The sequence below is a fragment of the Cervus elaphus genome, chromosome 9 (assembly GCF_910594005.1).
Source record: "Cervus elaphus chromosome 9, mCerEla1.1, whole genome shotgun sequence".
NCBI lineage: Eukaryota > Metazoa > Chordata > Mammalia > Artiodactyla > Cervidae > Cervus > Cervus elaphus.
In genome coordinates this window covers 88,269,743-88,287,677 of record NC_057823.1, presented here as the reverse complement: position 1 = coordinate 88,287,677, position 17,935 = coordinate 88,269,743, and the positions used below count along the sequence as shown (strand labels likewise).

The following is a 17,935-nucleotide window of genomic DNA, read 5'->3' as shown; positions in this document are numbered from 1 at the left end:
TCCAGTCGTCTGTCCTAATGTCAGTTTTTATATATGATTAGGATGAGCAGATATGTTCTAATCCATCTACTCTGAGAACTGTGACAGCCTGCATCAGAAACCAGCAGATGATCACTGATAGCTATTGTTAGACTAGATGCAAAAATACAGTGCATTTGTTTGTATTCAGAGGAAAATAGTCAGGTCAATCAATGATCAAGGCCTTCAGAAACTGTGTCAAACACCAGTCATACTGGGATTAATTTCTCTATGTTTCTGCCTTGCCACCTAAGATAAAGGGTCTGTAAACTGAGGTTCTCCAAAGCCAAAGCTTGGGGTCAAATTTCCACATAGGTATTAGAGTTTAGAATAAGATGAGCCAGATGTGAATAGGAGCTACTCCTCAAGAGGCTGTTTTTAATCAACCGTTTCCCAGGAGTAGCACACAGTCAATGAGCTCTAAATCCTGAGGCTACCTGCGCACGTAGGAAGGCCTGGGAACATCATTACAGAACTTACATTTGAGCATATGTGGAAAAATTAGAGCAGAAATTAAGGGTAAGAAAGGTTAACTTCAGAAGTCTTACTTTGGTACTGCTGTTTTAGAGGGTCTTAAAGAGATCATTTCAAATTTTTTTTTTTAAAGGAATATTAAACTTAACTAAATGCAGGTACTACTCTATTAAAAGAGCCTTGTAAATAAGCCAAATGAAAAGCTACTATTGATTTATGTTCACCAGAACCATTTATACATGTATATTACTTTGAGAAGGTACACATGCATCAATTTCATCCTGAGTAAATAAATATAATTTTTTTTTCATTAATAGCACTACAGCTAGAGAGAAAGTCTTCAGGAGTCATGCATGATGTTGGAGTCATGCATGATGTTTCAGTGTGACTCTGGAGTCAGGAGGTGCCCTGTCTTGAGCTAGTGGACACAAGGAAATTTATTGTAGTTCCACTTGATAAGACACATATACTTAATTGGCTTTAAGAAAATAAACCAAGGTAAAGAATGATGTGTAAATGAAACAGGGAACTTGACACTTGACTGTATGGAAGCCCGTGAGCCATGTGGCTTAATTGGGGCCAGTTGGGATCATTTAATGATTGCTGTCAGAAGATCAGATTTAATTCTCCTTATAAGAAGACCACAGTGGGACAGAGTTAAACAAATTGTCATCAGAGGTTTCAGATGAACAAAGCCTTAATTAGGTTGATTAGGATGCTGTAAAGGAGATGAAGAGAAATAGAAAAATTGATGAATCACGGGCTTCTATGTTGAGCCACATATAATAGTAATATCAAATATCTGTATTTTGATTTGAGATATGATTATGGCATTTTGAATATTATGTGAATTATCATAGAAGATTTCTGTGTAAACACTTTACATTTCTAAAGTTTAGCTAGAGACAAAAGTAAATGACATTCAGTGAATGTAAATAGCAGATGATTTATCAAGCATATTCTTCTTAATGTAGAACAAAAACATTGACAGGAAGACAGTAGTATTTCTTCTCATTCCAAAGTCACTTTTAAAATGTTAATAAATTGGTAAAGTAAACAACAACAGAGGCAAATCATTTTCAAGAACATAATTTTCAATCATGTAATATAGATTATTTGAATATAGATTATTATTTTATTACTTAGCCTTTACTTAAAATGTCCTTTTAACCATTTATATCACAGTCCTAATAGTATTATGATCATTTATTAGTGATAATACTCAGGACTACTCAGGTGTCTTAAAATGCACTCTTGTTGTTTACACACATGTTATGAAAAACTAAAATGTGTTTTTTCAATTTGTTGCAAGTTTTTGGGAAAATATTCCCTCTGTACAAACATACACACACACACACAGGCAAATGGATTAGTAAGGGTGATAACTGTGTCTAATACACACAGGCTTTTGAGAAAAAAAATTGTTGAATATTTACATATTAATAATGAAATATGTATTAAAGATTAAGAAAATAATGAATAAGATTTTTTTCAAAAGGATCATTAGAGGCCTGGAATTCAGATTTTTGTCATAACAAGATGAAAACCTATAATAGCACATCCCCCATTTCAAGCCTAGCGTGCTTTGAAGGCTGACACTTTTGTTTTGCTGGTACTGGTGTCATAGAGTGCTTAACTTGCTGTATTCAATAACAGCAGCGGAACATCCAGATGCATGTGCTTTGGGAGCGCTTGCAGCTGGGGAGCAGAGCACGCTCTGTGATGCTTGGTAGGTCTTGCTTTGTGACGAGGACAGGGCTGGCTCTGCGTTGGTGGTGAGCCCTGCCCCATCACCCGGTGGCTTTTAGAAGAAAGCAAGGTGGACATGCTGTTGTGAAAAATCAGGAAACCAAAGACTTGATGGAACCCTGACTTAATTACTCAGTATGATGCGGAAAGACTAAAAACTATGGTGTGGTTGGATAGCACAAGGCTTTTGACATCTTTAGACCATTCGGAGTTTATTTTAGCATGGGATTGGAGAAAACTGTTTAAGCTCCTCTGTGAAAAATATGTTCAAGGCAAAATATACCATGGATGATCATGACAGGGAAGCTGTGCTTCCCTTGTGTTTATTAAATTGTTTATAATGAAATACAGTTGTTTAAAGATTTCTGTCTCTTAAATTCTAGTTTTGTGTAAATAAAATGATTTATATCAGTGATAATGGCAGGTTAGGCCCACTTGCTAAATTAATTGCAGGGGTTTTCAAAATGAGTTCTTTTTTAGCCTTATTATATTTCTGACATACATTTCATCTCCTTTTGTCCTTGGGGAAAGATATTAAAGTAGGACTAGAAACATTAATGTAGAGTTTTCAGCAGCCGTGGTCATTGGGAAAATTGATATATTTCCCTAGTTATTTCCACTTTTGCAGCCTGAAGCTCTTCCATGACTGATACTTATGTGAAACTTCTTAATTTTTATAACACTGTAAATTTTTCTTCATATAATGATTATTGCTAATGGATAAATGAGGTATTACCTTCAGAAGTTGCCCATCATCATCTCCACAAAGTGAGGTCTTCATGGTATAAGTAAAGACTACATGGTTCCCTTGATAACCTTATTGTACATGACTTTCAATTTGCCTCAAAACTGAAGCAGTCTTAGAAGTAGTAAGCCACGTCCTCATTCCTGCTCTGTACCTAGCCTTCACCTACAGTACTACATTTAATGATTACACTATCCTAAAGATGAAGAAGTCTTTCCCAACTGTTTTGTAAGGCAGGGGAACGAACAGTGGTTCCAAGTGATTAAATTATTAGTCTGTAATCAGCCTCCAGTTCTCAGAATCTCTTATTCCATTTATGAGATGCTATATAAATACAATGAAAGATTAAGTGAGATTATCAGCTTTCTTCATGTATAAATGAAAAGTGATCTTAGTAGTCATTAAAAATAGTGACCAAAAAAAATACCTGAGAGATAAAAATCTTAATAAATTAATTCATTAATCAACCAATAGTTATTAGCTCCCACTGTACGCCTGGCACTGGGGTAGAAACTGAGAATGCAAAAGTCAGGCAAGCCAGACTTGGCCCACAGATGTTGTGGAAGTCAGCAGACAGACAGAATTTCTATTATGACATGCCACAAAGGAAGGCACGGTGCTCTGAGTCCTCACAGGAGCATTTGATGTGCTCAGGAATGTGGAGTGCTTTCTGGAAGGTGAAACTGGAGCTGAGTCAGAGAGGAATGGAAGAAGTTAAGGAGGCACAGAGGAGAGGGAGGAACATTTCAGGCAGAAGGAATTGCATATGCAAAGGCCCTGTGGTAGGAAGGAGCATGGCAGGTGTGAGGAATTGAAAGACAGTTGACATTATTTATTATTTGTATGTGTGACATTATGTTACTATATTGAAAATGACTCAAAATTAATCATATTAACTTGGACTAAATTGAGAAAATAACTTTAGTTTGGCATGATGGTACTTATCTGGTGGAGAAGAATGGGTAATTTTATTATCCTTAAGAGGATGTCTTAGCTATGTGTCTTCAGAACGAACTCAGCTTGCATTCATACCTAGGGTAATATAGCATTCAATATAATACATTGTAAACTTAGAGGGAAATGGAATAACTTTCAAGACCAAGGAAATATTCCTTAACTCATAAGACATCACGCAGTTGACTAACAATAAGATTAATAATTATTATAATATCTTTGGAAGTTCCTGGATCAGGTTGATCCCCTGGAGGAGGAAATGGCTACCCACTTCAGTATTCTTGCCTGGAGAATTCCATGGGCAGAGGAGCCTGCCAGGCTACAGTCCGTAGAGTTGCAGCGAGTCGAACGCAGCAGAATGACTAACACTTTTGAAGTTCAGAATACTTCTTAAGAGAAAAAAGTGAAAGTTCTACTTGTTCCTTGTAACCAGAATATAATTAAAGGCCTCATATGTCTCTCAAATATATCATAAAGCAGAAAGTTAAATGTATCTAGATGCAGCATAATGAGCAAAGTTTTCCACTTAAAATAATAATGCATCATTTAATTGTTTGAATTAGTAATACGAGGCTTGAAGCAACTGCGCTTATGTTCATTTTTGTCCTTTGCTAAGTAACCAGCTTGTATTTATTTAACCGTATAATTTCTTGTATGATGTAGCATACTTGGTTTTCAGCCTTGAGTTTTTACAAAACAGTTTATGAAGATGCTAATGTCAGTGAAAATGTGAGTCAGTGAAAAAGTTATTTGCTAATGTGAGTAAAAAAAAAAACCAGAATTCTTCATTGCAAACTGACATCACATTTTTTAATGTTTTATCATTCTTCATAGGCTGTTTTTATTTAAGTGATTGCACTGTGCCTATTGTAGCAAAATACATGCTTTGCAAAGATAAGTTTAGCAGCAGAGAATTAATTTCTTCCCACATCTTTTAATGTGGCATGGCAGTCTCACTCTAAGATCAAAACATAAAACTGAAGGTTATGTTTAATTTCTAAATCAAAGTGTTGTGGGAAGATGATTGAAATCTGAAGATGACTCAGATCCACTTGATATGTGGTTTTCTTCCTACAGAAATCTTATGGTAGACTGCCATTTCCATGTTAGAAAGAACCTAATAGTGATGAGATTAAAATAAATAGTTTCACTATATACTGAAAGTTTATGTTAGTTACTTTGATTCTTACTCTGAATTCTTGTTAAGAACTTTGAAAATTTCGATAACTTAGGTATCTCTTTCCTCTCCCCACCACCATCCAGTATATCTTTTTTTTTTTTTAATTATGGAGGCAAAGAAGTAATCTGTGTGTTTTCCTAACAAACACTGATTTTTTTTCACAATTTTCATGATTCTATTTTTTACCAAAAAATAAAAATAAAATAATGTATCCATTTGGCTCTTCGCCTGTGTAGAATTCTTCATGTGCCTCCAGGGAGTGAATTAAGGTTAAATGGCTGCCTGAGCTGTGTTAAGATGATTTTGGTGAGGCGTGGTAAATGGTAATTGCTGTGTATCTCCGACTTCACCAAAATGAACTTATCTGTTTCCTTATTTTTATTTCTTCTAGCAGTCAGACAGAATACTAACGTAGAGCTGAAATGGATTCTTTTTTTCCCCAGGTGTCTTAAAAATAGGAGTCAGAAATGTTGTCCCGTGTCTGGACTTCTCTGCTTGGCCCTTATCTGAACCTCTCAAAGGCCTCCCTGTGCGGGGTGTGCAGCCCAGCGCCCTCAGACAGTTCTGCTCAGAGAAGGAAGTGAAGAGTTTTGGTTCCCATTTTACACTTCTGGAACAGTTTAGGGAAGGAAGCACCTTTACACCTTTTATTGTTCGTGGTTGCTGACATCATATCCTTCCCTGACCAGCCTGTGCGTGTTTCCTGCCATTCTGTCAAGATTCTTCTGTGTTACTGGGAGGGATTTGTGGGAGGGAGGGAGAGAGGAAGAGAGCAAGAAAGAGGGGGGAAGGGGGCAGGAGGTGTGTGTCACTCAAGGGAACTGGTTTGTAAATGAGAGGGCCCCGGGTGGGAGAAGGAGCTTTCGCATCTGTCCACAAGAAATCCTCCTCTCCCTGGGTCTCAAACCACTTTGCCTTCATCTGTCTGCTCATGCCAAACTCAAAGTGAACAGAAGCCTGCCATAATGAAGTTCCCCTTTTTGTTTAGTAAGCAGCCTGATTTTATTTTTCTTATATTTAGGTTGACAAAAAGAAAAAAAAAAATCAGAGGACTGTAGCTCTATAGAGTGTAACTATGGTAGACTGTTGTTTTTTTTTTTTAATTACTGATTGTTTCTCTGTAGCTCTGTCATTTTCCAAGAATTCTTCTTTTATGTGGAAAGAAGTAGCGGCAAGGCTGCTGGAATTATTTTAAGCTTATGGTTGATTGTACATAATGAAAGTTCTCAGTGTAACTCAAATACTACTACGTGGAGTTTAGCTGTTATATCCTTTTCTTCATATACATACAAAGCAATTTTTCAGATTAATGAGGTTATGTCATCTCTTTTTCAGCCTCTCTAGGCCTTCTACAAACTAATTCTTGAAACCAACTTTGCAGTATAATTTTTGTGTAAAAATCAGGTTGAAAAAATAGCTATGCTAAGAAAACAGCTACTGAGCTGTTGTTGACCTTCCTAACTCTTTGAATTTTTACTGACAACCTTGAAACATGGTGACCCATAATCAAATAATCTTTAAGCCGAATAGTCCAAAGCACATTTTGCTTCATGAAAACAATCTCATCATCACCACGTCTTCTTCTGCATATGTACTTAATCATATCAAATTTTGCATTTCAGAAATGTTCAAAAGGCAGCACCCTTCAAGACATATTCATTTTTATGGGAAGTAAGATATTTGAATGCTATTAAAATTTAACCTTGCATTCTCTTTACGTTGTATATTTCACAGAATATATTTAATGTCATTTTTAATCAGTTATTTTGTATATTTATACATATTGATACAAACCATTTCTTTCTGGCAAAATATGTCCCATTATGTTTTAAGAATTAAAAAAAAAAAAAAAAATCCTTGCTCTGCTCTTTTTAAGAATTGTCCCTTGTTTCAAAGTTGTGAAATATTGGGTGGTGAGATGGAAGCTCTTCCAAGTTTGATTCATCAGGAATTCTGTCCTTCCGAGGAGACTCTTCTCCAGGGATGTTTCTCTACTCGTTTGGTTATTTGTATTTTGAAATCAGGATCTGCAGAGGTTCTCATCTTCCCCGCCTCGTTCCACTCTCTAATCTGTTCACCCTGACCTTCCACCTTAAAGTGAGTAAGCGCTTAGGCAGGCATAGTCCCGTAAGCCGATAGTGCCACCGGCCTCAGCTCAATGAAAGAAAGGAAATTGTCCCATATGCATTTGCTGTGGATTCATGGGTTGGCTTTTCTGTGACCGAGGAAGCCTGTTTGTCTCTTTGGGGTCTTGCACATGCATGGGAAATACCATTCTAACGTGCTGCTTGCTTCTAAGGTAAGACTGTAGGAAACACAGGAAAGTTGTCCAGTTGAGTGATATTTTAGACTGACTCTAAAAATAGATAGATGGACAGTGTTTGGCAATAGTGAATATGCAGTTGTGCTTTGCGGATTTTTCATTTTTTTTTTTATATTTTAATGTAATTTTTAATGTATCTTGTAGCTAATTTTTTCCTGTCTGTCCAAATGTGTGTTATTTATATAACTCTAAAGCTTTGAACTACTTCCAACATTCAAAATTACCGCTGGAGTAATCATTTTGATGAGCCCTGTGTGGTCATGAAATTACTCAACATATATATTTATATATTCTCAGAGGCAGAACTGAGCTGTAGTTTCATAGAAGGCATTGGGAAAAAGAGAATGGATAGTCTTAGTATTTAAGCAGCACTTAATCCACCAGAACTAATTATATCATAATAGCTTGTGCAATTAGATAATCACAGAAAACTTAAAAAAAATTTATTCAAGGTGATAAAGAATTTAGAAATTAAATTAAAGAAGTCAAAAGACAGCTAATGTGATCAGACCAAGTGTGTAACAGTTCCAATTCCTATTCCAATAGCTTTGAATTGGAGCCAAATAATCTATTAAATAGCCAGGACATGGGCTTAATGTTACATAATACATGTGGGAATTTATCAGGTCGGTTGTCAGACACCAACTAAAATAAACAGGGAAACTCTGAGCAACATGTTAAGTATTTGCACTCTTTGAGGGAAGAAGGGATAAAATGATTGAAGCTGTTGCTTGCAAATTAAGAAACCATTTGTGGAATGCCTTTTTGTTAACTTCCACATTTCACAGCAATTCACTTTCACTCAAATATTTTCAGATATAATTTAAAACAAAGAATACTTTTAATACCCTGGATTCTCTGGATTTATCTTACATTATCAATGATCACTTCTCTCATTTATTTCATGGCCTAAGATATCCAGTATATGACAAGATTCTATAATTTCGTATCTTACTACCCAAAGAGATATGATATGTCTTCTTAAAATATTTAAATTTCAGGGACTGACAGCTTATAGTCATAAATGGAATAATACTCTTAATTTTTGCACCATTTCTTTCTTTTCTGTGAATGATTATCTTTTTTGATTCTTGTATTCAAGATATAGCTTAAGGGCTTTCAAAAGGAAAAGGAGATCTCACAGCTGATAGCTGCTTGTTATGTAAGATTAAATATCCCACATTATTTTTACAGTGTTCCCATAACAGTGACTTTTTAAAAGTAAGATTAAAGGATTTAGATTTAAATTAGTTGACATTTACATATATCAAATAGCACTTTCATAATAGTCCATCCTATTTGCATAACGAGGGACGTTATCACCTCTGCTGTCAAAACATGAGATTGTTTTCCCTTCAGAAATGAATTAGCTGCCCTACTTAGCATACACAGGTACATAAAGGTTCATTAACTCTCTGATTTAGGTAATTTTTCATAACAAGGGTAAAAATAGTCACCTAATTTCATTAAAAAATACTAAGAAATTTTTTGCAAAAGATATATTTCAAGTGTTGGGCTTTAAAGCATAGTTTTCATCATTTAAATGACTTGTTAAATTACTTACAAGAGTGTTTTAATTATAAAAACAAACCATTTCTACTTGATATGCTCCTGCATGCGATATATTATGTACTTTTAATAAATACTTATTTTCTGTTCATTTGATTTGTTTAGTTCCACAGAATTAAAAAAAAAAATAGAAAGTGATAGTTCTTATGAAAGTGGCTTGCTGTTAAAATAGTGCTTAATTTTTATTTTTGTTCAGCAGGAACGAATGCAGGGATTTGGGAACTGAGCTGTGCAAGTGCTGAAGAAGGAGATTTGTTTGGAGGAAACAGGAAAGAGAAAGAAAAGGAAGGAAAAAATACATAATTTCAGGGACGAGAGAGAGAAGAAAAACGGGGACTATGGGGAGAAAAAAGATTCAGATTACGAGGATTATGGATGAACGTAACAGACAGGTGAGTGGGGTAAACTTTTTTGGTATTATTATTTACATGGACTGTTTATTACATTTCCGCTCCCCCCCCCCCAGATACATTAAGGGTATTGAAAGCATTTTGAGCTTATCCATTAGGAAAAGATTTAGTGAGTTAAATGTTATCTAAGTGCTAATATTCTCTTATATGTACAGGGTTAATTTCATCCTGTGGGTAAAACATATACTTTACACATTCATGATTATTCACCTTTTACGTCAACATTAATTTTAAATGGGAGCTGCATTAGTGTAACATAAATAGCTTAATAATTGAGTTAATAAGCATAATATTGCTCTACTGCATGCATCACCAAATAAAGATATTCTTAGATTAGTGGGAATGAGGCCTTTTGTGGTCCTCCACCTAAAGGTTTATAATATGGGCTAAATATCCTGTATAAAAATAGTTTTCATTCTGTTCACAGTGAAAGAGACTTTGAAATACGTTCAAAATATTTAACATTGTGCTAACAACAACAAAGAAGATATCCCCACAAAACATTAGCACCTTCAAACATGCAGGCAAGAACCATCAGTTCATACCATTTCCTTTAAACCCTTGAGTTTTATAAACCTAGAGGCACCTGATGTTACAATTTGCTTTTAGAACTCCTGTGATACTTTATGATACAGTTAATCTATTCTAAAGACTTTATGCATCCAAGTGCTCTATTCAGCAAAGACTTGTATATTATGAATATTTGTGATTCGACTCTATTTTTCTTCACACTTGGGGAGAGCAGATTTAGTTAGGTGAAGTAAGACGATCTGTGTGGCCAAGATGGAGCTGCATTTAAAAAGCTTTTACTAAAGTGACCCTTATTTTCCATTGGTTTCCCATGGATCTCCTAATCGCTTCCCCATGATTTATCATCCCTTGAAGCTCAAACCATCTTTCCTTTGTTAAAAAGAGCATATAAGTTCCAGTGTCTAACTGCGTCTTTGAGTTTCATTTCTTTTCTGTGAGACCTTGTGAATTAGTATCAGTGTATATGTCAGTTGCTCAGTCATGTCCGACTCTTTGCAACCCCATTGACTATAGCCCGCCAGGCTCCTTTGTCCATGGAATTCAGGCAAGAACACTGGAGTGGGTAGCCATTCCCTTCTCCAGGGGATCTTCCTGACCCAGGGATAGAACCTGGGTCTCCTGCATTGCAGGCAGATTATTTACTGTTTGTGCCACCAGGGAAGCCCCTTGTGAATACAGAAATATTAATAAATTTGTTGTTTTTCTTCAAAAAAAGAATAGTTGGGTGGTTTGTTAATGTTAAATTAACATTAGGATGGATGCAATCAATAACAGATACCAGTTCTAAGAGACAGTACTACCAGATTACAACCGTTGCAATGAATAATGGAACCTACAGAACAGACATTCCTTGACCCTGGTGGAGGAGAGTGTCTTGCTTGTTGCCCATTGAAAGCTAAGAGGACAGCCTTGGGGAAGCCCCGCCACACTAATTTCCCCCATATAAAAATGTTCTTTCTTCCCTACTGTGCCTTTCTGTCTTCTTGGACCTTCAAGTGAGACTAGAACTTATTTGTGCTTTAAAACTTTTTATTGCTACATGTATGAATTATAATGAATGCAAGTTGTTATTTATGCCATCAAAGCCAGTATGCCATTAAGTGATAAAGAAACTTGAGATTTTCAGGTTTATACTCCTTTAAATTACTGTGTTTAAGGTACATATGACTTGAACTATTTTTGGCGAAAATTGAGCTAAAGGATGAATAATGCTAAGCTTTATGATAGATTCCTTCAGTGTTTTCCTAAACATTGTTTATTGCTATGGGTCAAGCCAAAACGCAATAATTCTGTCAATATAAAAAAAACCCACAGTATTTTTAATTGATTTATAGCTTGAAATTGAAATTAAGACTGAAATATTGAACATCATATACCACTAACTATTTAGACCTTACTGTTTGGGCTAGCACCTATTTGGGGTGCAGTCAAAAATATATATGAATTGGCATCTACACTTTATTAATAATACCAGGTAATATGGGGGTTCATGAAATTTATTGTATCTTCTTTTTGCTTACAAAGACAAGAGAAAGTTTTTGCAGGTTGAAGTCATGAGCTTTCATTATGCTTTATAAAGAAATATGAAGCTCATATAAGCATGCAAGAATGTTAACACTAACTTTTGAGCTACAAGTGAACGTTTCTTCATAATTTAAATATAGCTGCATCTACAATTGCTGTCACTCTCACCAGTGTTAGAAGTCGTAATAACTTTTAAGAGAATAAAATTTATTTAAATTCAGTTTAGTTAGTCTTATCTTTTTTAATCCTGAAGACGAATTCCTTGGTTTTATTCTATAGAATGTAGGATCTGGGTAGTCTTTACTTAAGACTCCCCTGATGGGTCAGGAGGTCAGGAATCTTTCTGCAATGCAAGGAGACATGGGTTTGATCCCTGGGTTGGGAAGATCCCCTGGAGAAGGAAATGGCAACCCACTCCAGTCTTCTTGCCTGGAAAATTCCATGGTCAAGGAGCCTGGTAGACTGCAGCCATGGGATGGCAAAGAGTCAGACATGACTAAGCCCAGTAGCACATACATACACAGTCTTTTCTTCAGTTCTTGGGTTCAGTTGGCCCTGTGATTCAGTACTCTTAAATAGAATTAGTAAAATTGATAACTTCCATGTTTTAATATATATTCCAGTGATTATTGTAAGTGGCTATTGACAATCTTAAACAGCCATCTCACTTAAAAATAGTCATCTGCGTGCCTCTCATCTACTGCAAGAGTGATCATAAGAGCCATTTGGGAGAGAGCCTAGAAGATGTAGGTCACTTCTAATAATCAGCACCAGCAAATCTGCAACAGCATGTCATCCAAAGTGAGGAGACACCCCTAACCTAGGCTCCCTTTAAAGTGTGTGTTCGGATGTTGAAAAGAAAAGCATTCACCGCTTTGCCCTTCTGGAAGCTTCCCCCCACTGTAGACTCCTTAATAGAACCTCATACAATAGCTCACTGTCATCTTTTCTCAAAAGCAGTAAAAGCCTGCCCTGCCATCGCAGGTGTTTATTTGGCTATACAGAACAGGGTGTGTTTCTACAGAATAAGAAATACTGGCTTAAAGTGTGAAATGAAATATTACAGAGCTGATGTGATAAGTTGTATATCATTAAGAAATAAAACTGTGGGAAAACAGAGCGGCCGACTGTTTAAATTGAATTTTGCCCTTACTTTATTTTTCATTATGGCAGTAGGCAACAGCTAAAATTCAAGAACTCTGATTATATACATAAAATAGTTTAGAGAAGGGAAAAAGTAACAGCTTGTTTTTTAAAAAATTTTCCAGAGTCTCCAAGTTTATGAAAAGCACTTATTTCTCAATCTCTAACCTAAACAAGGTGATTTCTTAAGCTACTATATAAAAATAAAATCATGAATTGTCAATTTGTCTCCCAGAAGTTTTCAAATAATTTGAAAGTAGCTATGTGTACCAAGAACTACATATTTATTATTCCATTTAATCCTCATTAATTCCATTTATAGCTGAATAATTCATTTATTTATTAAGTCAGCAAATATCATTTGTTTGCAACCTGCCTAACATGAAGTGCTCAGCAGTAAGCCAATTGAATCTTACTCAGCTTCTTGTCTGCTGTAGAAGTCAGCAGCCTGGTTCTGTAAAGGGCCAGATAGCAAATATTTTTGACCTTGTGAACCGTACGGTCTCTGTCTCAGATGCTCAGTTCTACCCTTGGAGTAAAAGCGACAAAGAACAACACATACACGAATTTTAGCGTGTCTGTGTTTGAATAAAACTTTACTGGCAAAAACGGGAGGCAGGCAGGATTGGCCTGTGGGCCTAGTCGGATGAACCAGACGTGAGATATGCAAATATATAACAAAAATTTGGTTCACATGTGTTATGAATGAAACTACCCACATGCTATGAAAGAATAACAGGAGGTGCTTTATTTAGATTGGGGGTGGGAGAAAGGCTTCCCTGAGGAAACGCTGAAAGATGGGAGCAAAGAGATGTTTCAGAGTTCGGCAGGAGACAGCATTCCAGGGGAACAGTGTTTGCAAAGCTCCTTGAGAAAGGGAAGAGCTGGCTGAGGAGTGGAAGAAGGAACGCCCCAAGGAACTTACTTGAGCCTCCTGTGTGTAACTTCAGAGAGACGAGAGAAAAGGTTTAGATGCTAGGCAGGGCCCAGATCATGCAGAGGTTTGAAGTCAGAGAGTTAACACTGGGAGGTGGCCAAGATTTGAGCCCAAATCTTTCAGATTCAAAAACAAAGTAAGCTGTTTTTCAGTTACGTCATGCTGCGTTCTGTAGAAGATAATGGCTTAGAGCCTAGTTTTATGTCATTACTTTCCCCCATTACATACATCATCCCGCGTCCAGCATATCGTGGTGAAGAGCATAGTTTTTAAAGACACACAAACCTTGTTCTGGCCTGAGTTCTGCCTGCTACTAGCTGTGCGACCCTCCAGCAAGTAACTTGACCCCTCTGAGCCTTGCTTCCCTCATCAGTAGAGGGGAAGATTGAAAAATAGTACCTGCTTCATTGGGTCATTGAGATAATTAAATGGAGGATGAATGTAAAGCACCTAGCATGCGATGAGTGCCCGAGAAATTCACCTATTAGTTATTCCTATTAAGCCTCGAGGTCTTTGAGCCATTAGTTATTATAGTTGATGTGATTTCTGTTCAAACAACTCCTGTGCTGAGAGCACCCTAAGGAATGGTACCTGAACCATTCATCTCAAGCGGGTGTTACCCACTCGAAAGGGTGTCAGGGAGATGCAAGGAAAAGTGGAGCAGAGTAGAGCATATATGCCTGCTCAGTCATGCACGACTCTGTGACCCCCATGGACTGTAGCCCACCAAGCTCCTCTGTCCATGGGATTTTCCGGGCATGACCACTAGCCTGGGTTGGTCCTTTGCAACCCAGGGATCAAACCCGAGGCTCTTGCTTCTCCTGCACGGACAGGCAGATTCTTTCACCACTATGCCAGCAGGGGAGCCCGAAACAGTAGAGTTGGGGCACAAAGGAGCCTGTGGAAGCTAATAAAGGGCAAGAGATTCATTTCTAAGCGAGAGCCAGGATGGCAGAGGATGGCTAGTGAACAGGAAGAAAAATCACACAGAACATTCGCAGGGCAGGGCTCGTGCCAAGGATGGGGAGAAGAAATTTCCCAGTTTCTTATGCTTGTGGGACTTACTTTCAAATGTATGTTCCTGACCAAATTATTCTGAACTACTTGTCACCATTTTTATCATTTCTAGCTTGCAGCGTATTGTCACACTACAATTTCAAGTCTCTCCACCTGCATTTTTTGTTCTTACCTGTGAGTTACCTTCATCAATTAGGCAATAATCTTAGCCTCCTTCATATGGTACCAGTTGTTATGTGCTTCTGAAACAGCCAGATTTTTAAATGAGTTTTGTCCTCATATGACTCTTCCTGCAAACAGAATATACTTAGAAATCTGTTATATCTGTTACATCAAGAAAAAAGATATATGAAAATCAGGCATGCTTAACCTAAACCTGTTTACTTAATGTGTTTGTATTTTAAAATTTCAGCTTTTCCACTTTGAGAGGATAGGAGAGACACACCCAAATTTATTTGTGTGACTTGTTCTAAAAAAGATATTTACATATTTGAGTAACTACCAGAGAGAAATATTTGCCAAAGAACCCAGTTACGACCTAATATAGTAAGTTAAAGCATAAAGATTATTAAATGGCTTAAATTCTTTTCTTCCATCAGACCTGGCACACTAACAGTTTTTGCCAGCAAACAAAATTTCATGTAATTATCAGTGCAGTATCTGGAGCACAAATTAAAGACAATTAGCAACATTCTCCTGCTAATAGAATAGGAGAATCCCCTTATGACTAAAGGGGATTAGTCATAGCTGTTACATTTTGTAACTTTTTCCCTTTTCTTATGTCCCTATCTCCAGTTTCCTTACATGACTTCTGGTGATTTTAAGTGGGCTCAGGAAAAAAAAAAAAAAAAAAACTAGAGAAATATGTTCAGTGTAGATGCAGTCTCTGACAGTTTCTACGTACTGAGGTTTTTAAACTAAACCTGATATTTTCTAACTAAACTGAAAAAAAAAAAAAAGAGGTGCATTGATTTTCTCAAATGACTCTTTTTTGAAAAACGAAGTTTTACACCTTAATTTTCCTAGTTTTTCTCTATTTTAGGTTCTTCGAATTTTAACTAAAATTTTCAATGGAATTTTTACTGTTAAGTTCCTTCAAGGTAATATCCAGAATATCAGGGAATAAAAGGGCTAATTACGGTGCTAAACTTGAGAGTTGCAGCCTACTAACCTAGTATAAAGTTTATTGAAGTTGAGATAGATTCAATCTTTAAATGTGAGGAATTGGATAACATAGAAATATAAATAAATTGCTTCAAGAAAATATTTTTTTGATAAATTCTAAGCCAAGAGTTAGAAGAGAGTCATCCAAGCACACTTTTCTTCTGTCATCTTCACAAACAGAACTTCCAGACCTATCAGTTGCTTGTATGCATGTCAAGCAAATACAAATTATTTGAGAGGAAACTATGCTTTAAATACAATAGAAGCATTATCCATGTTAGACAGTGAATATCGGGAATCTTTTTTTCAAATTAAGTGATTAAAAAGTTCAATCAGTGCCAAAGTGTTGGGTTTTTTAAAATCTCTAAATCCAGAATAAACCTGGAAATAACTCATGATGGTGATGATGATACCACTTTTCCCTCAATACCATTTAACAGCTCACTGCTAAATTCATATTAAATTTTTTCATTAAACTAATTTTATAAAATGAATCAATAAAAGGATATATCATGGCAATGCATTAGGACACAGCAGTGCACCTCAGAATTCGATTGCAAGGTATTTTGATGCAGCCTGTGCATGCCTGCTCAGAGGTTCCCTATGCATATAAATGAAATCACTCTTTTGTTATTCATAAAATCACCAAGAGGAAAAGTTTTTATTACAGAGTTGAAATTCACTGGTGAGAGACTGAAAAAGAAAGCCAGAAAGGCAAAGTGACAAACTACTTCTGCAAGATTCCAAATCAAAGAAAGTGTAACCAAAGAGCTCAGATGTATGTTTAGCAGCTGTGACATCAAGCCATTCCTTTCTGTTCTATTCCTGTCAGTTTGAAAACAATTCACAAATGATCGCCCAGCTCTGTAGACGAATCACAGAGATAGTACACAGCACATTTTCTGTACATTCCATGTGGTGTGGGACATTTTACACTTTTACAGCTAGATCTGTTTCTTTATTGCCAAAAAGGTATTATCTGAACTGCCATGTAACTATTCATTAGTTTTTACTTTAGTGAGAAGTCCAAGAGAGCCCAAAATGTTCATAAGGAAAAGGATAACTGTCTACTCTTGAATTCTGTCTCTGGATTTAAGAACTAAGCTCTGAACTTGAAGGCTTCGAGACTTTCGTTGTTTCAGTTCTAATTTGTGTATCTCATACAATTTCCATTTAAAACTGTAATTTACAAAAATTTCAACACTTATATTTCTCGTGTCTCCCTCCCTCTGGGTAGCAAGTTGGCACCGAATGGCCCCTTCCACCTCTGAGTGCATGCACACATCGTTCTGCGTGCTGCAAATGCCCTATGCTCGGCAAATGCACAAACTTTCTATGACATTGTATTGCTGAGAAACCAGCACTAAAAATATTAACATTATAAATAGACCGTATATACGTCATAAACCAAGAAGTTTCTTCCAAACTGTAGATTAAAGAACATGTTGCTAATTGTTTCAAAAGCCTTGTACTTTGCAGTCTAGACTTCCTTTAAGATTGTAATTTATTCATTTAAAATGAGCTCCTTCGAAAATTATTATAGTAAAAGTATTTTTAAAGCTTACATCCCAGATAGTCTTATTGAAGACAGGTGGAACCCCCGCCCCCACCGAGAATAATGACTTTGTTTGGAGGGGGGCAAAAAAAATAACAACATAGTTAAAGTAAATGAAATTCCATAGTATGGAATATGTATTTGTGTTTCTTTTGAAATATGTTGGACCACTAATAGGAATAAGAGAACCACTCTAAATGTTTGGATATTTGACTTTTAATTTTAAGTTGGAACAGCTTAGCTTAAGAAATCACTAACATTTAAATAACATTTCAACAAATGTAACTGTTTGGAAACTACAACGGAGACAGCCTCCTGCCTTCTGTCTTGCAAGGATTGATTTGGAAGGCCCTGAGGGAGAAAATATTGGAGTTGGGAGGTAAAACTGAAGCCATTGTGGAAAGGAAGAAGTTACACTCTTCCTGTTATGACAGGAAACATAGACAAATGTGCTTCCTGAGCATTTGCTCAGCAGGGAATGAAGTAGTCTTTGACCTTTACCTTAGGTACATTCTGGCTTTGTTAAACTAGTAAACATGTTTTTGACCCCAAAATATTAATCTGGTTTATTTGATTCTTTTCAGACTCAAATGATATATTTCATGTATACAAGATAAAGAGAAATAAGTATTTGTCTCATGA

The 17,935-nt window shown here is 36.3% G+C and overlaps 1 protein-coding gene across 13 annotated transcripts in view; it reads left to right on the top strand.

Annotated features, from left to right (window-relative positions):
* MEF2C (myocyte enhancer factor 2C) overlaps nt 1-17,935 on the top strand; it is a 174,558-nt gene that overhangs the window by 67,389 nt on the left and 89,234 nt on the right. For 5 of the 13 annotated variants that reach the window (XM_043913572.1, XM_043913567.1, XM_043913577.1 and 2 more), the window contains one exon: nt 9,209-9,404. In XM_043913572.1, the coding sequence (XP_043769507.1) occupies nt 9,351-9,404 (54 nt within the window). In that variant the 5' untranslated portion in view covers nt 9,209-9,350. Of the gene's footprint in view, nt 1-5,563; nt 5,813-7,030; nt 7,420-9,208; nt 9,405-17,935 lie in introns of those variants that run through there. The other 8 variants (XM_043913568.1, XM_043913566.1, XM_043913575.1 and 5 more) reach the window with 4 other exon arrangements.